At 41.9% G+C, this 21,743-nt stretch overlaps 1 protein-coding gene across 3 annotated transcripts in view; it reads left to right on the top strand.

Annotated features, from left to right (window-relative positions):
• Positions 1-16,865, top strand: part of GTF2E2 (general transcription factor IIE subunit 2) — an 80,324-nt gene extending 63,459 nt beyond the window's left edge. Inside the window, exons 7-8 of one of the 3 annotated variants that reach the window (XM_019953430.2) lie at positions 15,003-15,118; positions 16,347-16,865. In XM_019953430.2, the coding sequence (XP_019808989.2) occupies positions 15,003-15,118; positions 16,347-16,463 (233 nt within the window). In that variant the 3' untranslated portion in view covers positions 16,464-16,865. Of the gene's footprint in view, positions 1-9,890; positions 10,896-15,002; positions 15,119-16,346 lie in introns of those variants that run through there. The other 2 variants (XM_070781333.1, XM_070781334.1) reach the window with 2 other exon arrangements.
• The last annotated feature ends 4,878 nt before the right edge of the window (positions 16,866-21,743 follow it).

The following is a 21,743-nucleotide window of genomic DNA, read 5'->3' as shown; positions in this document are numbered from 1 at the left end:
ATACATATAATTTACGAAGCTATTAGATTAACAGTAAATTATTTTTTACTGCCATTGGTGAAATACATTACTAGATTTCTCAGTATTGAACCATCCTTTTAGTCCTAGAGTAATACTTGTTTGGTTTATGTATTTGTGTGTTCTTTGTGTGTTCTTTTCTTACTAATGTATTTAAGGATTTTTGCTTCTTTCTTCTGAGTGTTTGTCTTCTTATGGTTTGGTATGGGTATAATGCTGGATTCAGAAAAGGGAAGAAGAGTTTTTCCTCCCTTCGCTGCCTTTCCTTCTAACCTTTCTTTAGGAGAATATTGGATTCCTTAAAGATTATTTGAAAGCATACACCTTTGAATGTATCCAGCATACTTTTTTAGACATTGTTACAATCTTCTTTCATTATGTCCTTCTTTAAGTATTCTGTCTTGTGAATCAGTCTTGGTAATTTGTCTTTTTATTCAAAATCAATACTTACTTTGTACCTGTGTTCTTTTGTTATAGGTACTTCCTTTGTAGACGGAATATAGTTAGTCTTAACTTTCTGAACCAGTTGTGAGTGTCATTTTGTATTTATCAATTTTGTTATCTGATGTATCCTCACCATTATTTATTTGGAAATTGTATAGTTTATTTTTGGTTATTCATATATAAAGTATTTCTCCTTACATCTTTAAGTAGTTTGCTTATTCTTGGTATCAGTTTATCAACTTCATTCTCTTTTTACTCTCTAGTTGATAGATTATGAGAATTTTGTTACAGTCTGTTATCATTTATTCATGAATCCATTTTTCAACAAATACTGATTTCCTATTGCATTCTTTGGTCATTTTGCTAATGTAGCGGGTACGGTGGTGAACAACATAGATAGTTTTAGCCTTCATGGAGCTTACTTATATTCTAAAGCAGAAAAGAGATGATATCACACAAAATAAAAAGTGATTGCAGAGTGTATCAAATGCTAGGAAGGAATTCAATGAGGTACGTGCTGAGCTAGTAAAATAATAGGAAGGGTGGAGCTCAGAAAAGACCACTGTGGGGAAAAAGGATGAAGAATGAGCTGGAGCCAGCCTGGTGAAGTGTTAGGACAGTGCCCACGCATGCAGTTGTGCAGGGAGAGATCTATCAGGTAGAAAACAGCAAACGCTGGAGAAGTTTTTAATTATTTAATCAGGTTCAGTGGACTGTTTTTTATACAGACTAGAATATAAATGAAGTAGTTGTTTACATTTTTATGTAGAATTATGTAGAATTAACCACTGAATGTATAACTACAAGTGAACTAATGTATGATTTATTTGATTCAATAAATGTGTGATATATTTATGAAAATACCATTCATAATTGGTATTTTCCTGAAGTGATAAAAATTCTTGGTAAAGTTCTAAAAAAATTCATACTAAGTATAGCTTTTCTGTGATATACAAAGGTTAATCATAGTATATTCATATACATTATGTACCGTATATTCCTAGAAAATCAAGTGTGTACTTAACCAATGTAAGAAATACCTTATATATGTAAACCAGAGTTGGGTTCTAGCTCAGTTTATTATTTTGTTGTTCAGTCGCCAAGTCGTGTCCAACTCTTCGCAGTCCCATGGACTGCAGCACACCAGGCTTCCCTGTCCCTCACCATCTCTGAGTTTGTCCAAGTTCATGTCTGTTGAATCGGTGATGCTATCTAACTGTCTCACCCTCTGTCACCTTCTCCTTCTGCCTTCAGTCTTTTCCAGCATCAAGATCTTGTCCAATGAATCAGCTATTAGAATCAGGTGGCTTAAAGTATTGGAGCTTCAGCTCAGTCCTTCCAAAGAGTATTCAAGGATGCTTTCCCTTAAGATTGAGTGGTTTGATCTTGCTGTCCAAGGGACTCTCAAGAGTCTTCTCCAGCACCACAGTTTGAAAGCATCAGTTCTTCGACGCTCTGCTTTCTTTACTCTCCAACTCTCACTTCTGTACATGACTACTGGAAAAACCGTAGGCCTTGACTATGCAGACCTTTGTCGGCAAAGAGATGTCTTTGCTTTTTAACACACTGTCATAGCTTTTGTTTGTCATAGCTTTGCTGCCAAGAAGCAATAGTCTTCTAATTTCATGGCTGCAGTCACCATCTGGAGTGATTTTTAGAGCTCAAGAAGAGGAAATCTGTCACTGCTTCCACCTTTTCCCCTTCTATTTGCCATGAAGTGTTCCATGATCAGGATGCCATGATCTTAGTTTTTTTAACATTGAGTTTTAAGCTGACTTTTTCACACTCTTCTTTCACCCTCGTTAAGAAGCTCTTTAGTTCTTCTTTGCTTTTTGCCATTAGAGTGGTATCATCTTTTATTAGTTATTAGTGGTGTTATCAGTTTATTATAAATTTATATTTATCATTAATCTGTATACTTTTTACTAAAGATGATTGGGAGGAAGCAGGATTTTTCAACCTTGGCAGTGTTGACATTTGGAGCTGGATACTTTTTTGGGGGTCACGGCTGTCACTGTGCATTGTGGGATGATTAGCAGCATCCCAGGCTGCTCTCAGTGCCAGTAGCAGACTTTCCCCCACAGTGTGAGTCCCAAAAATGTATCCAGACATTACCAGCAGTTCCCTGGAGAGTGGAATTGCCCAGGTTGAGAATTATATTAAAGGTATAGTTTACATTTATAAAACAGAAATGCTACAATATGTTGTCTTCAAGCTTCTTTTCATGTGTTCTTCAGCACATTCAGTGATAGCAAAGATAACAAAGTGAATAAGATTTCTGTCCTTGAGCCCAGGCAGGAGGAGGGATGACACGGGTACACATATTATGGTACAGCATGCCACACAGCATGTCACTGGTGTTCATACAGTGCTGTAGAGACCCTGGGCGTCACAGCCACCACAGGAATCTCAGGGGTAAGATGCCCATTAGTTCAAAGTGTTGGTGTTGCCTAAATCACTTAATTTTAAAAACTGAGGTTTTCTCTTACTGACTTACATTATGTGTTTCCAGAGAAGATCTATTGAAAAGCGATGCATATTTTAACATCTGTCTTTCTCACTGTCCATCTGTCTCTTCTTTTGTATTTTATTTCTCAAAATGTTTTGTGCCAATGAGGTTATTTGTTGTTAGCCCACTAGGTGGCAGTCTTAGCTGTAGAGAGGACATCTTGAGTGAGCAAGCTTTCCAGTCACACTGAAGACTCACCATTCGTTCTGTGATAGAAGCAGATATCCAAAAATGAGATACAGCATAAGTACCGAGAGAGTCTGTTGTGTGGTAATTTAAAACATTAAATAGATAAGTGAACCCAGAGTAGTTGAACCTTGGTATGTGATTTATTTCACAGAGGTGCTTATTTCCTTAAGTCAGAATCTTACTCATTTAGCGGCAGTATAAATGCAGAGGTCAAGAGGGTGGGCTGAGTAATTGATCTGTTGGTGTAAATCTTGGCTCTGCTCCTTACTAGCGAACAGATGCTCTGTCTGAGATTTCTTATCTGTTGGGTTGGTCAGAAAGTTTGTTTGGGTTTTCTGCAAGATGCTATGGAAAAACTTGAATGATCTTTTCAGCCAATCCAGTATAAAACAGGAGTAGTGGTGTCTGTTCATGTGTGGTCCTTATGAGGTTTAAATGAATAAATATAAATCAAAATGCTTAGAGCTTGGAATGGAACCTGGCACATAGTAAGAATAATAGTAACATCAGGTTAGCTACTATTAGCAGCATTAAAAATATAAAGTAGTACCAAAATACTTGGTGGTTTAATCTTAACTCAATGAATCTGTGGCTTGGTAGTTGGTTAGTGAAGTGAGTGAAAGTCGCTCAGTCGTGTCTGACTTTTTGCGACTCCATGGACTAGATAATTCATGGAATTCTCCAGGTCAGAATACTGGAGTGGGTAGCCTTTCCCTTCTCCAACGGATCTTCCCAACCCAGGTTTCTACATTGCGGGCAGATTCTTTACCAGCTGAGCCGCAAGAGAAGCCCAAAAATACTGGAGTGGGTAGCCTATCCCTTTTCCAGTGGATCTTCCTGACCCAGTAATTGAAGTAGGATCTCCTGCATTGCAGGCGAATTCTTTACCAACTGAGCTATACAGACAGCAAAGAAACCAAGTCAGTTTAGCAGTTAGTTGGAGTTGCTGATCTGTGGCAGTGATGTAATGTTAGGTGTTGTTCCTTGGAGGAAGTCCGATGACAATCTGGTTGTTCCTTCCGATTGCCAGTAAATTGTTCTTTTCTGCCTGGAAGCATCAGCAATTTCAACTTTATCCTTAGAATCCAGGATTCCTCCCAGTGGCCAGCCACTCTCCCTGGGGCCCTGATGCTGTCTTAGTTCATTTTCTAATAGCTATATGGTATTCCAGGTATGACTACACTTTAAAACACTTCTTCTGATGCTCCACAGAGAGAAATTTAATTTTTTTGCTATGTGCTATTATTATAAGCTTTATAAATAATGCTCAATCCTTGTACATAAATATATTTGCCTAGTTATGTTATGTTGTTTTCTTAAAGTATAATTGATGGGACAAAAGATAAGGCATACTTAAAAAAATTTCAGTAGCCTGCCTATTGCCCAACCTATTTTGGGGGACCAGTTTTTACACAGAGGTTTCCATTTCTTTACCTTCACCAATACTGGATGTTTTTAGTTGACTTTGCCAGACTCACAGAACATAAAGATTATCTTGATTTTAATTTTTCTTTTCTTGAAATGATTTTAATAAAATTTATACCAGTTTATTTTATTTTATTTTTTGTACCTATGACAGAAAATCTGAGCATTTTCTGTCCCTACATACATTAAAAAGTAATTAAATTTGGAATCCTGTGAGATTCTGTCTCTATTTTAGGCCCTGCCTTCCAGTGTTCATTTTAAATATTTATGCAGCTGTAATACATTTACATAGTAGATGTATTATTTAAATACTGCAATAGCACTGAGCTAAGGAACGCCAAGGATTAAAGTAGAAATGTCTTATTGAAACAAACACATTGAAGAGTTTTTATTCAGGTATTTTCCTCTGAATATAGCTCAAGTAATGTTTCTTTTAGTAAAAGGAAGTAGTTACATTTTGTTTTAATGTACTTTCAATTCTGTTGTACTTTGAAAAATGTGTATGTAGCACTGTATATTCTTTTTGGTGGTACATTAACACAGATTGGCTTCCTGACCGTTACTGTCATAGTGCCTCTGTCGTCGTGTCGTGAGTGCCCTGAAGTGTATAAGCTCTGTACATGTCAGGTACAAAGTCAAAGTAGTTTGTCTTCAAGAAGCTGAAATTTTGCAAATCCTGGCAAACACAGGCTTTGTAAAAAGTGAACTGAATGAAATTTAACGCTGGGTGAAAAGTGTTTTTATTATATGTATTTTTTATCCTTTTTTTTATACAGAGAAGTCCACAGTATAGCTGTTACACAGTTCTGTCATGTGTTACCTATTCTAAATAAGTGAGTGCAGTTTGTCAATGTTGATAGTTAGAATTTAGCAAGTCACATTTAAAATATCAGAACTGTTCGTGTGTGTGTTACAGAATTCCTTCAGCTATGGTAAAGTTGGCACGTAAAATCCCAGTTATGACATACATTTTAAAACGATTTTGTGTGCTTTCTTGGAATTAGATGTTTTTATTGCTGACGTGGAAGTTTGAAGCTGTTTTTTCTCATATATCCCTGTTGTGATCAGACCTAGTCGTGGTAGTCACATTGTTCTTCAAGTTTGGCTGAAAAGGAGATAGCTGGGGCTTGCAGCTTTCGCTTAGAATGGAGGAAGCACTGTTCCCACTCTTGGAACAACAACAAACCCTAGACAGCTACAAATTTATAGTTTTCTTGACTCCATCAGGGGGCTTCCCTGATAGCTCAGTTGGTAAAGAACCTGCCTGCAATGCAGGAGACCCTGGTTCGATTCCTGGGTCATGAAGTTCCCCTGGAGAAGGGACAGGCTACCTACTCCAATATTCTTGGGCTTCCCTTGTGGCTCAGCTGGTAAAGGATGCGCCTGCAATGCAGGAGAGCTGGGTTTGATCCCTGGGTTGGGAAGCTCCCCTGGAGAAGGGAAAGGCTACCCACTCCAGTATCCTGGCCTGGAAAATTCCATGGACTGTATGGTCAATGGGGTTGCAGAGAGTTGGACATGATTCAGCAACTTCTGACTCCATCAGAGAGCTGAGGTGCAGGGCAGCCACCTAACCTGAAATTGAAGGAAAGACAGACACCAAGAAAAGATGGGCTACAAACACTTGTACACCTGGGACATGAATACTGAGAACATGAATACTGGTGAGAAGGATTCAGTTTTAAAATGTTTACTGAACTGCTAAAGGCTTAGTGTAGGCTAGCAAGAGACTGTAGAACCCTTGAGGCTGCAGACACTTGGGAGTGAACATCCACTCGAGGGAAAGGCCGAGATATGTGCTGGACCTAAAATTTGACAGAGGTCAAGGCAGGAACACTGAGGAGACCCCGTTTATGTAACATGGGACGCAGGGCTTGTCTGAGGCCGAGGCTTAATTAGAATATCAGAACTCCCACCCCAGGCTGACAGGTGTGCAGAAACAGGTAGCAGTGGAATTCTGTGAGAGTCGCAAGAGCGTGGAGGCTGACAGGCCAACCAGGGTTATAGCATTAAGGGAAGACCTAAAAGAGCAGGTTGAGCAGACACTGAGGCAAAACCCTCTGGAAAAGCGGTCTTTCCACTGAATGCAGGGTATGGCTGGAGGAATTTGGAGCCTGTGGTGCCTTATGGGTAACCATAGCAGCAACAGATTTCAAACCAAGTTCATGTTCTCATCATAGACTGCCTCGACCTCCACACGCTGACGGGGTAGCAGAGGGAAAGGTGTGCCCAAATCCCGGCACAAAACTATTAACCTCAGTCTCAGCTGTTCTCTAGAGGGTATTCTGCTATTAAAAAATTATGAGGTGAGGCATAAAAAGAAGCAAGGAAAAACAAAGCGCTTTTGAGAGAAGAGAGTTAATAGAACCAAATTTTAAGGACATGGGTATTGAAACTGTCAGACTTGAAATTTAAAATAACTCTGGTTGATATGAAACAGAGCATATGCATGATCAGGTAGGATATTTCAGCAGAGAGATAGACATTTTAAGAAAATCAAATAAATTCTAGAAATGAAAAGCACAGTAACAGAGACAGAGAATGCCTTCTGTAAGCTCATCAGTCAACTTGGCATAACCAAGGAAAGAATCTATAACCTGCAAGATGCTGCTTCTGCGTGCATGTTCAGTTGTGTCCAACTCTTTGTGATCCCATGGACTGTAGCTCACCAGGCTCCTCTGTCCATGGAATCCTCCAGGCAAGAATACTGGAGTGGGTTGCTATTTCCTACACAGGGATCGAACTCATGTTTCCTGCGGCTCATGCATTGCAGGCGGATTCTTTACCACTGAGCCCCTGGGAGAACCCAAACTGCAAGATAGGCCAGTACAAATTAAACTGAAATGCACAGAGACAAATGGGAAGAAATACAGCAGAGTCTACATTAACTGTGAGATAACATCAATGGCCTGAATGTATAATTAAAATCTCATAAGAGAAAGAGAATGGGGTAGAAGAAATAATGGCCAAGTATTTTCTAGAATTAAAGATGAAAGTGAAATTCACTCAGTTGTGTCTGACTCTTTGCGACTCCATGGCTATACAGTCCATGGCCTTCTCCAGGCCAGAACACTGGAGTGGGTAGCCAGTTCCCTTCTCCACGGGATCTTCCCAACCCAGGGACTGAACCCAGGTCTCCCGCATTGCGGGTGGATTCTTTATCAGTTGAGCCACCAGGGAAGCCCAAGAATACTGGAGTGTGTAGCCTATCCCTTCTCCAGCAGATCTTCCCAGCCCAGGAATGGTACCGGAGTCTCCTGCATTGCAGGTGGATTCTTAATCAACTGAACTACAAGGGATACCCCTGCCCCCAAATTAAAGATAGGCACCAAAACAAAAGTCCAGGAAGCTCAGAGAACAGGATGCAAGATAATCCCTCCCAAAAGAAACAAATGACAGAAAAACATCTAGGCATATCACATTCAAAATGCTGACAACTGATGGTGAAGAGAAAATACCTGAAGGAGAGGCAAAAGCTCATTACAAAGGAAAGAAGAACCAGCACACACTTGTCATTTGACTTATGCAAACCAAAGCACAGTGTTGTGACATGTTTGAAGGGCTAAAAGGGAAAAAAGTTTTCAACCCAGAATTGCATCTGCAGTAAAAGTAATCTTTAAAAAGCGAAGTCCTGTCTCAGAGGACTATTCTCTCAGTATCATAGAAACTGAGAGAATTCCTTGACATCAGACTTGCATTGCCAGAAGTCCTCGGGCAGAAGGAGTATGATACTAGACAGAAACTCGGATATGTATAGGAAAATGTGCTAAAGCTGAAAATCAATTTTAAAATGCACGTTTGTCTTATTAAAAATTTTTTTATCACTCTGAAAGATAGCTAACTATAAAGCAGACTATTAAGAGAGAAATTTATGTTTACAGCATATGTAAAAATGAAGTTTTTGACGGTCACCACAGGTCAGGAAGCATGCTGTTATACATCTTCATATGTGATCTGGGACAATTTAATTGAAGTCAGTCTCTGGTTAACTGAAGGTGTGTATTGTAAACCCTAGGACAACCACTAAAACCATTTTTTAAAAAGTAACTGTAGTTAACAATACCATGTTGTACATTTGAAAGCTAAGAGAGTAGATCTTGAAAGTTCTCATCACAGGAAAAAAATTATGTTAACTAAACTTACTGTGGTAATCTTCTCACTACATATATTTCAAATCATTATATATCTGAAACTAATGCAGTATTATGTCAATTACACTTATCTCAATAAAGAAAAAATAATAGAAATAAAGTAGAATCATAAAAATGTTTAAAGTACATGAATTAAAAATAGACACAAGTGAAAGGAGAAATAGACAAACCTATCATTAAGATTAAAGTTCATAGCATTCCTCTCAGCCGTTGAACAAATAGATGGAAAATTAGTATATAAAATCTTAACTCTATTAACCAACTTGCCTAATTGACATTTATTATAAAACAAGATGACCCTGAGAATAGAGTATATATGTTTTCCAGTGCACTTGGAGTACTCACCAAGACAGATGGTATTTATCACAGAACCTTAAATGAATTTAAAAGAATTGAAAGCAAACAAAGGATGTGCTTGGGTCATAATGGAATCAAACTGGAAATCAGCTATATTTGGAAACTCTCCAAAATATTTGGAAATCAAATAACACATTTAAATAACTCATGGTTCAAGGAGGAAATCACAGGGGAAGTTAAAAAAAAAAAAGTATGTTGAATTAAATGGAAGTGAAAGCACAACGTATCAAAATTCATGGGATGCGGCTGCAGCAGTGCTTAAAGTGAAATAGAGCATTAAATGCTTACATTAAAAAGAACATTACCAAAAAAAAACACTAGAAAAAAAAAAAACACTACATTTGGATATAACACTTTATTCATGCATTCACCAGTTGATGGACATTTGAGTTGTTTCTACTTTATGGCTATTGTGATCAGTGCTACTGTGAACATTCATGTACAAGTTTTTGTGTGGCCATAATTTTTCCTTTAAGTATAGAAGTGGAATTGCTGGAACATGTGGTAATTCCAAGGGCTAACTTATGAGCAGTTGCTATACTGTTTTGCAAAGTGGCTGCCTCGTTTTACATTCCCATTGGCAGTGCACGAGGGTTCCAGTTTCTCCATATCCTTGCCAACACTGAGTTTAGCTATTTAAGATACCATTTAGTGAAATGGAATTTTATTGTGGTTTTGATGTGCATTTTTCTAAAGCTCATCTTTTCATGTGCTCAATGGCCATTTATATATTATTTTTTATTATATTTATTTAAATTTTTTATTGGGGTATAGTTCATTTACAGTGTTAGTTTCAGGTGTACAACAAAGTGATTCAGTTGTGTCCGACTCTCTGCGACCTCATGAATTGCAGCACGCCAGGCCTCCCTGTCCATCACCAACTCCCGGAGTTCACTCAGACTCAAGTCCATCGAGTCAGTGATGCCATCCAGCCATCTCATCTTCTGTCGTCCCCTTCTCCTCCTGCCCCCAATCCTTCCCAGCATCAGGATCTTTTCCAATGAGTCAGCTCTTCGCATGAGGTGGCCGAAGTATTGGAGTTTCAGCTTTAGCATCAGTCCTTCCAATGAACACCCAGGACTGATCTCCTTCAGAATGGACTGGTTGGATCTCCTTGCAGTCTAAGGGACTCTCAAGAGTCTTCTCCAACACCACAGTTCAAAAGCATCAATTCTTGTGTATTGTCTTTTGGAAAATGTCTGTTTAAGTTCTTTGTCTATTTTAAACTTGTTTAAATTACAGAATTTTAGAGTTCTTTATTCTGGATACAAGTCTCTTAGAAAATTTATCCTTTGTGATTATTTTCTTCCATTCTGTGGATTGTCTCTCTACTATCTTGTATCTTTTGTGATACAAAAGTTTTTTATTTTGATGAGATAACATTTTGTCTTTTGTTGCTTGTGTTTTTGATGTCATATCTAAAAAACCATTTCCTTATCCAACAACACAAAGATTTACTCCTGTTTTTTCTTTAGGGAGTTATGGTTTTAGCTCTTAACATTTAGATTTTTTTTATCATTTTGAATTAATTTTTGCATATAGTGTGAGATGTGTGTCCAGTGTTGTTATTTTTGCATTTGCATTATGATATGTGTAATTGCATGACCCAGTCATCCTACTCAGGTTTTTACCCAGGTTTGCTCAAAATCCATGTGCATATCAATTTTATTCATTTCCTCCAAAATCTGGAAACTCAAGTGCCCTTTAACTTGTCCCTTCGTCGCTCCCAAGTGTGGTACATCCTTACAGCGGAATACAACTTTGAAATAAAAAGGAACAAAGAGCTGACATGTCCAACAACATGGGTAGAGCTCAGATGTGTCATTCTTTCCTTAAAGGCATTAGCACTCAGAAATAAATGATCAGCGTCAGATGATAATGGTAACAGAGATACAGATAGTGCTTTTTCCTTTGTGGGCATTAAACTCAGTGCTTTATATAAACCCATTTAATTGCCACAACTCTGTGAAATATATATTATCCCAGTTTTACAAATCAGAAAACTGAGGCAGAGAGGTTAAGTAACCTCCCTCGTGTGTGTGTGTGTGTGTGTGTGTGTGTGTGTGTGTGTGTGTGCATTAGTCGCACAGTCATATCTGACCCTTTGTGATTCCATGGACTGTAGCCCACCAGGCTCCTCTGTTGATGGAATCTCCAAGCAAGAATACTGGAGTGGGTTGCCATTTCTTTCTCCAGGGGCTCTTCCTGACCAAAGGATCGAACCCAGGTCTCCTGCATTGCAGGCAGATTCTTTACCATCTGAGGACATAGACAGATGGGTTCCTTGGGTTCCACAAACAGGCCATGTGGCTCCATACTCTATTCTGCTGCTTTTGTGTGTCACAGGAAAGCTTTGGGTGCAGCCAAAGAGTTATTTGGGAATTTAAGCAAAACCTTATTAAAGAATTTGCTTATTTTTTCTCCTTCCTGGCATACTTTCTGTAATACAGTTTTCAATCTTAGCTTCAAGGTAGGACAGGGTTCCCTTCCATTCAAAGGGTCAAATTTGAGTTCTGAATTCTAGCCTGTTTTCTTCTTTTCTGTTAAAATACAGCAGATTTTAAAACAGTTCCTATTTTACTTACCCATATAATTTAGAGCTTTACTGACTTTCATGATACTTGGAAATAATCTGAAACAAATCATTTGTCTTTAAATTTGATGTCCTGTAATTATTTGCTGTTTTCAAAAAAAGAAAAATGATTGCTAGAAAAAGAAAACAGGTTGCCTCGATCTTGGTTTCACAGTACTGTTCTCCAGTAAAAGGAGTTAGGACTCCTTGATTCCAAGTTTGGGGAAATGCAAGCTGAGCTTGAAACATGCTTTGGTATCAGAAATTGAGCAAGTGCTCAAAAAAACCCCAAAACAAGTAACAAAAAAGGGACAAGTCAAAAAGACACAGGAACAATTTGGAGGGACTCAATATCCAAAGCCAGGATATTTGAAGAGCAAAGTAACTGATAGTAATGGATTATAATCCATTGAAGTGAAGTAAAATAAATATCCATAAATCCATACTAAGTTAATTAAATAGATTGGATCGAGAATAGTCTCCTCCCTTACAGTGGAATTCTAATCCATATGTATGAAAGGAATGATGAAAATAACGTGCCTTTAAGCAAATCCACAATTAACACTTGCTGAAATTAGTGAGCTCAAGTATGCAGAGAAGCAGTAAGTTTGCATAGTCTTAGCGGATCTCTCCAGGGGATGCTTATTAATTACAGAGGGACGAATAATAGCTCCATGGTGGAAAAATCTGAGAGACACCACCTTAACCAGCAATCAGTCTAATAGCTCCAGTAAAAAGACATGTGGACATCACGGACCCTTGATGTTATCAGGCCCTGAAAAGGGCACAGTATCGTCTCTGTGATGTTCTTGCCCAGAAGGTAGAACCTCAGTTTAATCATGAGGAAACATCAGACAACCCCACATTGAGGGGCATTTTATAAAATAACTATCGGAACTCCTCTGAGGTGTCATGGTCCTGAGAGATGAGCAGAGAGACTGGGCGTGTACTTACAGCCTGGAGCAGGGAGACAGCAGCTAGACACAGTGGGCTCCTGGGCCGGGATGGGGATGTTGCTGCTAAAGCTGGATGGGGGAATAAGGTCTATGGCTTAGTTAATAGGTTTGTATTAGTTTAAATAGTTTTGTTAAGGTTATATAGTGTTAACATTAGGAAAAACGGGGTCAAAGCACGTACTGGAATTGGGTATACTAATGATGCAACTGAGGTTTAAAAAATGTAAAAGGAAAACAGATGCTCTCTGATGCCCAGACAATAGCATTTCATACTTTCAGTGGTCAGATTTTTGAGGATGTGCTAATAAGTAAGTTCAGCGCCAACCATAGCAGAAAACTTATGAAATAGAATCCCCCTTCCAAGGAGCTTCAAGAGGCTGAGAAAGTCATGCAAACAAATAATTGCCCCCTGTTAAGTGGTTTCTGAAATCTATGCAGATGGAAGTTCAGGGAACATATAAGAGAATGAGTCCCTAATGTATCTATAGAAATACAGAATATTTTTATTTAGATTTGTTTTGTATTGAAATAACTTTGTGCTCAGATTGGGGACTTCCCAGGTGCTCCAGTGGCTAAGACTCTGCGCTCCTAATGCAGGGGCCCAGGTTCTATCCCTGATCAGGGAACTAGACCCCACCGGCTGCAGCTAAGGGTGTGCATGCTGCAACTAAAGATCCCGAGTGCCACAACCAAGACCTCGTGTGACCAAATAATATTTTAAAAAACAAACAGGAAAAACCCCAAAACAGTTTGTGCCTAAGTTGAATTCTTTGTAGTGGACTGTCATTTTTGCATTTGGTCATTGTCAACAACCAAAGTTTTTTCAAGACAGATTTCTTAAATATCACTGGCACCCCAGCTATTAGGGCGTCGTTGAGACAGGAAAGAGAACAGTCTGGTCCAGCGGTACTGTGTGCTGATTTTATTTACAGCTTGTGAATGGACTGTACCCACGGTCTACCTGAAGGTTGAGGGCTCTGTGGTGATAGTGACAGTGGGGCTGTGCTGGCACGGTGCTGCCTGGATTAGGCCTCCAGATCCTGTGGCAGGGGTTAGGGGATGGGGGGTGTGTGTGTCCTGATCTGAGCAGAAGGCTCACCTCAGCACCCGGGGAACTTTGCTTTTTTTTTTTTAGTCTTTCAGAGTACAGTCATCTTTGGATTTTCCGTCATAAACTTTTTGTGCGTTGGCAAGTAGATGATGCGCGTTGGCAAGTAGTTAATGTTGAAGTGAAACCAGGCTGTCTGAGTCTGTCTTTGTTACGTGTATGCTCAGTTGTGTCCAACTCTTTGCGACCCTATGGACTGTAGCCAGTCAGGCTCCTCTGTCCATGGGATTTCCTAGACAAGAGTGCTGGAGTAGGTTGTCATTTCCTTCTCCAGGGGGTCTTCCCGACTCAGGGATTGAACCTGAGTTTACTGTTCTCCTGCATCTGCAGGCGGGTCCTTTACCACTGGTGCCACTTGGAAAGGGGCCTGTCTTTAGGATTTAAGATGCACATGAATTTCATTCTGGACACGTCCCAATTGTGATCCCTTTTGTTTGCAAAAATAGTGATGTGGCAAAGGGGTCAAGGGACTCTGAGAACAAGGTGTAGGCAGGTTTTTGTCCTGTTTTGCAGGGCATGAGAGAAGCAGTGTTTCTGCCTCAGCCTCCCTCCCTTCACTTTCATGACCTCTTAGTCACCCATCCCCAGTTTATTTCAGATTTCAGAAGGCTCTTTTGCAAATAGGCTGTTATAACTCCTCACTCTCATATAAAACTTTGGTTCCTTATCTCCCTGTGTTTCTCTTCTGTAGGAAAGGAAGTGGGATGTACTGGGCTCATGGGAGATGAGCAGGAATTTGAACTGTTTCAGCGGAGAGAACTGATTTTGGGGATAAAAGGAGAGTGTCAACTGCCTTTCTTCCCAGGAAAGCGGGGAGGCCTCAGTCACATGGCCCTTCATTTATAGACTCTAAAAATAGAGCAGTGCTGATCTGGCCTAGGGATGTAGCTCGTGTTCCCAGGCCCTTCTGCTGCTCAGTGTCCAGCATCTGAATGTTCCTGTCTTCCTTCATTTTTATAATGAAATCTCAGATGTGCTAATGCAGATGAGAGGAGATAATGTGGAAGCCTGATTTTGATCACCAAGATGTTTGTAAACATCTGTTGGTGGCCCAGAGGTTAAAGCATCTGCCTGGAATGCGGGAGACCTGGGTTTGATCCCTGGGTCGGGAAGATCCCCTGGAGAAGGCAATGGCAACCCACTCCAGTACTCTTGCCTGGAGAATCCCATGGAGGGAGGAGCCTGGTAGGCTACAGTCCATGGGGTCACAAAGAGTCGGACTCGACTGAGCGACTTCACTTTCACTTATGGTAACTACTTCTTGTTGGTGCAGAGTTTCAGAAACTGTGGAGGAGTGTCACCGTGGATTCAATGGACGAGGAGAAAATTGAAGAGTATCTGAAGCGACAGGGTATTTCTTCCATGCAGGACTCCGGACCAAAGAAAGTGGTATGTAGTCTCTAGGAGAGAATGTAATGCTGTGCCCTTTGAACTGTTAGCCTGCTTCCTGTGCAGCTCTCGGAAGAGCATGTATCTGGTTCTTCCTTCCAGTTTTTTCTCCGTGTCCTAACCCTCTGACCTTGGTCAGATGCTTTCAGGTCCATCTGGTGTACTCCTTGCCCTCAGGTGGCGCTCCCCGGGTAAGGGGAGTGCTTCTCCCGTTGCCCCGCCCCCGTCCTGGCGGTGCCTGCAGGTGCCTGCCTGTGGACTTCCGGCATCCCCGTGATGTCCTCCTGGTTTCTGCCGGGAGCCTGCTCCATCCCCCTGGCCTTCATGGTCTTCATTCCCCGACCCGCTTCTTGCTGGTGCCTGACTTTGCCTTATTGCTGATCACACTCAGTTGTCCTTGATGACTCTCAGATCCTTTAGGAACCAGATTTTACTGTCTTGATAACCCCAGATCCACTCAGTTGGAAGGATTGGTAGCCAGATGAAGATTTATGAATTGCCTCGTGCCAGCTAAGCAGCTCTCTGCAGTCCAGAGCCAGAGCCAGAATGAGGGCTGTTTCACTAACACCCTCCTGCCCCTGGCCACCATCTTGCCTTGTAGCTTGTTTTCTTGGTGACTTTTTTGTGTGAGCGTCTGTTTTATTCGGTGAAGTTTAGGACTCCTTCAAAGGGAAAATTTATTGCCAGTGATCTCTAAGAATTAGTGTGATTGCAGCACTTCATGGTTTCCTATCATTGCTTAGTTTGTTGATTTTTTTTTTTAATTATGTGATACAGTAAAGAGAATAATACGTAACAACTCTTTCTGTGCCCATTCACTCCCCAGTTTTGCTATGTCTCTATACTTTGTTGTATTTGCTTCAGGTTTTTGTTTTATGGGTAATTAATGGTGGATAAAATTTTTTAAACCTGATAAGAGATGAAAAACAAAAGAGCTGTACTGCCTCTCTCTTCACCCACTTAGTGCCTGGCGTAGTTGTGGTAAGCTGTCGTGCCAGCCTGTCCTTTCCAGGTGGAGGCACACACTTCACTGTGATGGGAACCGCTGGGTGGTGTTTGTGGTTGGGGATGTGGGGGGGGGTGTGTGTGTGGGTGGGTGTGGGTGTGTGTGTGTGTAGGTTGAGGAACAGAGAACAGGTTACCCTGCATCTCTTTGCTGCATCTTTCGTAAATCCTCCCCATATCACTGCTCTTAGTAGCTGTCATTTCTGTTTTTACCTTCCTGTAGGCCCCAATTCAAAGAAGGAAAAAGCCTGCCTCACAGAAAAAGCGACGGTTTAAGACTCACAATGAGCACTTGGCTGGGGTGCTGAAGGACTACTCTGATATTGCTCCTGGCAAGTAGTAAACAGTTTGGTCCGAGAGCAGAGGGTTTCAAAGTACAAGATCTTCCGTGTTGACGCTGGCATCTGCAGACTGATCATCTTCCTGTTCTCCTACCTAGGGCCGAGGAGAGGAGCAGTTCAGTTTACAGAACTAGGGTACATTACCAGATTCGAAGCTTATTTTCCTTAATGGGCTACTGAGAAATGTGATGTCCCCTGTGAACCTCCTGTCACTTCTCGGAGGAACGGCGCTCAGCATGGCGTGCAGGCATCTTTGCTATTTATCGCTACTTCTCAGTGGCTCCTGGTTCCATTTTCCCCTTTTATTACTTTAGAACAAGTTTGCTGGTAGTCTTGAATGCAATATTTGTTTATTCCAAAAGATCATATTTATAATAAAATCATTGTAGAAGGAGCTCTAAGACGTCGGTGGCTTTAGTTTGCTTCTTTCCGTTCTTGGCAGTTGCAGGTGGTCTTTGAGTCCTGCAGGTGCTGGGCTGGATGGAATGTTGTTGAAGCCCGTGGTCTGGGCTGTGTCACTGAATGTGTGGATTTCACAGGTGGAACCCAGGGTGTGCCTCTTGTTGGCAAGCGAAGCAGTAAAGGTACACTTGACGTGATTTTTAAGGCTTTCTTTTAAAAGGATAAATCACTGTTTAGTCTCCTGGATGTCCCAGGTCGTGTTGTCATGCTGTTTACAGCGGGGATGGACTGAGTCTACTTGCCAACCTGAACGTCTGTGTTGTGGTGTCCCAGCCCTGGTGGCGCCTGGCCCCGAGGTTCTCACTGACTGAGCTCATGAGAGCTGTTACCACATATGTAGGCTCCGAAGAATCGTCATGGCTTCTGGGGAGATCTGTGATCATTCCAGCATTCTACTCTAAACGACCCATTTTGCTTCTCTGTGCTTGTTTAATTTGTAGTGGCCCTTTGGGTTGGTTGATAAGGTCCTCATGTCACAAATTGAAACTAGTGGATTATAAGAACAGGGTTTGGTGTTCTCAAAAAAGGCATAATGATAACCCAGAGCAGTAACTACCCTGTACACGTGACAAGGAGCCTTTTTGTTGTTTTAATTTTTATCCTTTGTATTTATCTGATTGATTTTGAGTGTCATCTTCCCTGTTTCTTATACCCAAGCCCCAAAATACATCATGAGAAGATGTAAAAGTGAGATGCCTCACTGATGAATGGTGTTGAGCATCTTCTCAGGTACCTGTTGGTCATGTGTGTATTTTATTTGGATGAATGTCTATTCAGGTCTGTTTGGGTCCTTGCCTATCCTTTAATTGGATTATTTGTGGAGTTGTTTTTTGCTACTGAGTTTTATGAGTTCTTTATGTATTATGGTCATATTACCCCCCTTATCATTGTAAGATAAATGGTTTGCAAACATTTTGATTCCATAGGTTATCTTTTCTTTTTTTTTTTTTTTTTAATACTTTTCACTGGATCTTAGTTGTGGCATGCAGGATCTTGTTTTTTTTTTTAATCCATTCAACAAGTCTATGTATTTTTATTGGAGAATTTAATCCATTTACATTTAAGGTAATTATTGATAGGGGAGGACATGGTACTGTTTCCATTTTGTTGTTTTCTGGCTGTTTTGATATGTGGAAAGGGAGATAGTCTTTGTGGCTAATTTTGATAGGAACCCAGTTGTGTTTGAAGGTTGTAATAGAAAGAAGTTCTTTACCAGTTATTCTGGGCACCTAGGAACATTTCCACAAGAAATTCAAATTAAAGTCAAAGTCATGGTCTCACCTCTGCCTGTTTCTGCTGGGTCTGTGGGCAGTTTAGAAGAAGCAGGTTGGAATGGGCTTGTCTGGGTGCATTAAGAGTTTAAGACCATCTTCAGTGTGTTTGATCTATAATTCATCACAGTCAGCTGAGGCTTTTAAGGGGATGGCTAAAAGGAATGTCTTTGAGCCCAAAGTGTAAAATATGAATACTTGGCCGCTGCTGTCACATCCTGTAAGTGTGGTCAGATGATGGTGGGACTCGAGGGACAGAGGAGCACTTGATACGTGTGAAGCCGTGCCTGAGCGAGAAGGCAGGGCAGCTGCTTCCCGTTCCTGCTCGGTCCATGGTTTGTAGCAAGGGCACCGCAGACATACAGCCCTGGGTTCTTCTGTGATGGGGTGTTTGAAGTCACCAGCAGAAAATACATTTTGGGTGTGGGGATAGGGTATTTGGATTTATAAACTCCCCAGTTCTTAGCAGCTAACAATGGTTTTCTGAAGCATGGGAAATGAGATTTGATGTCCCCTCTTCCTTCTAGCTGCTGCTTTTACTTGCAAAAATGATTCATTGGCGGGTGATTTTTGTTTAAGGTGTTCGTGACTGTCCTTAACAAGCCGGGTCCATACTGCTGCCGTGTGGCAAGGCTGGGGTGCTGTGTGTGGAGACAGCGTGATGACCTTCATCACGTGATGCCACCCTTGGGGCTTCATGCAGAACAGTCCACCCTTTCCCCGGGCGTGTTTTGTGGGCTTTTCCCGAGAGAATGGGTGTTCTGTGGGGGAGAACCTCTTGGAATCAAAGGACCTCTTGGAAACCACTTCTTAGGTGAGCTGGACCTTGGAACCCCCGTCCCTGCCCTGTGAGCATGGTGTTGAGTGAGCACTTGGGAAGCACAGAGCTGGAATAGGCCCTGACATCATGCTGTTGCCCTTCCTTCTGGCCATAGCTCAAGAAACAAAAGCACATTTCCCTTCTTAGTGGGGCTTCCACTGGAAAGACCTGCTGGTGCTTGCAGGCCAAGTGGCAAGGCTGCTACCATGGACCTTTGGAAACAGGCCTGGGACACTCACCTAGCTCTCCTCGTTTGGAGATGGGCCAGCATGTTCCTGTGACTCAAACCATGTGGGTTCAAGACCCTGTGAGAACACACTGACTTGCCACCACCCAGAACTGTGCAGGGCTCCAAAGACCTTCAGGGCCAACTTACCTTATGGAGTAAATCACAGCCTGACCTTGGCAGGCCCATCTCCAGAAACTCCAAGACCAGGTTTTATCTTGCATGGGAGTGTCAAGAAGCTTTGAACTTTTCTGCATCCTAGTTTTAAGGAAAAAGTACTCTTTTGTCCAGGTAAATACTAATATTTTAACCTGAGCATTATTTCCTATTCCATGTAGGTGTGTCTTTTAACTCCAAAGACAAGTTTGGGTTGAATTTAAGCATCTAACATGATTAAATTTCTGTTTATTGTTAATTAGCATGGCAAGAGAGTTAAACTTGAAATGAGCAGTATATGTGAGCAGTGGGGAACAGGCTTCCCTGTGGTCTTGATTTATGGGCCTGTTGTAATGGTTCATGGGCCCAGGGCCCTTTTCCACTCACAAAGCAGGAAAGTGTGGTTTGTACCATGGAAGTCCGGGTGAATCAGCACCCGTGGGTCGCTGGAGAGCTGCAAAGAGGAGGAAACCAGCCAAGGTTTCTCACAGCATATTGGCGTCTGGGGCTTGGGGTCATACAGAGCCAGGCCAGTCTTGGGGAGTTGAGTGCCACCCAGGACGGTTTGCAGTGGTGACGGAGCTTCACTGTGGCAGGTAAATGTTTCCCTGCTTAGAGAGGCTTATCTGTTGGTTGACGGCATGTGGTTTTTTCAGTATCCAAGTCATGAGTTGTGGTGTAGGCATTGTGAAGACCAGTGTTACAGATAATGTCATTAGTAGCAGATACTCTTCTGCCTTCTCAGAATGTTGGACAATTGTTTGATGTCATCAGGTGTGACAGAACAGGGGGACCAGTTGAAGAGCAAGAGAGCGACCCTGTGCTGATACTCGAACACGCTTGTCCCCTAACAGTTGGACGTCCCAGTGATGGATGTGGAGACAGTAGGGAGTCAGCTCGCACTCCTAGAGCTAAGCACGCCTGCCTGAAACACTGAGAATCAGTTGATTCCTATATGTCATTGTGACACAGACCCCAAGAATTGTTGGGGCGTCCGCCATGCTGTGAAAGTGGGTCAGCGACATATATTCAGGTGGTGGGTCCAGTGAATTTAAAGCGCACACATATGATTACACTGTAAGTATAGTGCACATTTTGCAAGTTTTAAGGTTCTTTTCCAGATTCCTTTACTTTGTAATTTTGTTAGAAGGCACAGTTCTTAATTTCAGTACTAAATGGTGGTTTTATATTATAGCTGCATTAGTCCTGTGTTCAGAAGTGGCAGATCTTTACCCCCAAGGTAGGATTTACTCGATAACAAAAAATGGCCTAGTTATTGTTTTTCTGGATCCTACAAACTGGGACATTATGTGTGTAAGCAGAGGGAGCAGACAGACCTGCCCTTTTCTTATCCCAAGTTCCCAGTTCCAGAAGATATACTGTGTTTCTGCTTAGTGGAGTGACAGGAAATGAAGCTGGTGTTCAAGCGACCAGACAGTGGGTTGTGCCTGGAGTTCACACTAGACGGGCAGGTACTCTCTACACACTTGTCCCTTGCACAGTGATGGTGACCAGGCCCTCATTTTATGAAAAAGCACACAGCAGTGATGGTGTTCAGCCCCTCCAAGGAGGCACCCTCAGATCTGTGCCTCCTGGCTTGAACCTGGTGCCTTGGAGTGAGTGGGAAAGTCCCAGACGGGCTGAAGGTGAAGCCGCGTGATCGAGCCTGTCCCAGAGCTACGACCCCCGAGCCTTGATGGCTGTGGGCTTCAGAGCCTGGGCAGGGCGGCAGAGCTGTGCAGTCACTGTCTGCCTTCAGCCCTGGCTCCAGGGTTCTGGCAGGCTGTGGCTGGGACCCACTTTGGTGGCTGGTCTCCTCTCCAGAAGGTATGTGTGATCCAACAGAACCCAGAATGTCCGTGCCCAGCAAGACTAGTAGCTGTTAGTCGTTGTTGCCCTCACTTGGAATTGAGCACTGTGACCTCCCACCCCCTTCTGGGGACAGAGGACTTGGTGAGAGTGTTACATAGGTAGAGCATTTCTATTGCTTGGCTATCATGCCTGTCTTACCACTTAATAGAATGTATTTCTTGCTCTAATACGTTAGTCAGTAGAAAACCACGAATGTAGGTTGCAGAGTCTTCGTAGGCTGAGGTGGATGTGCAGTCTGCTGAGTGCAGTGGAAAGACATCGAGAGAGAGGTATGTGTCACCCCCGTGAACTGCCTGTGGGGTCCCTGCGGAGCACCAGGCACCCACAGTAGAGCATTTGCATAGGCTCTCCCATCCCTCCCTTGGTTGCTCCATCCAGACCTGAAAATGGGAACAAAATCTGCCACTTCCTGGATTGCAGTATCAGATGTACTTGGTTGGTCTTGCAAGAAGGAATTTGCCAAGCAGTGGTG

The sequence above is a fragment of the Bos indicus genome, chromosome 27, assembly GCF_029378745.1.
Source record: "Bos indicus isolate NIAB-ARS_2022 breed Sahiwal x Tharparkar chromosome 27, NIAB-ARS_B.indTharparkar_mat_pri_1.0, whole genome shotgun sequence".
NCBI classification, from domain to species: domain Eukaryota; kingdom Metazoa; phylum Chordata; class Mammalia; order Artiodactyla; family Bovidae; genus Bos; species Bos indicus.
Note: the sequence above shows the minus strand (reverse complement) of the source record. Positions and strands in the feature narration are given on the sequence as shown.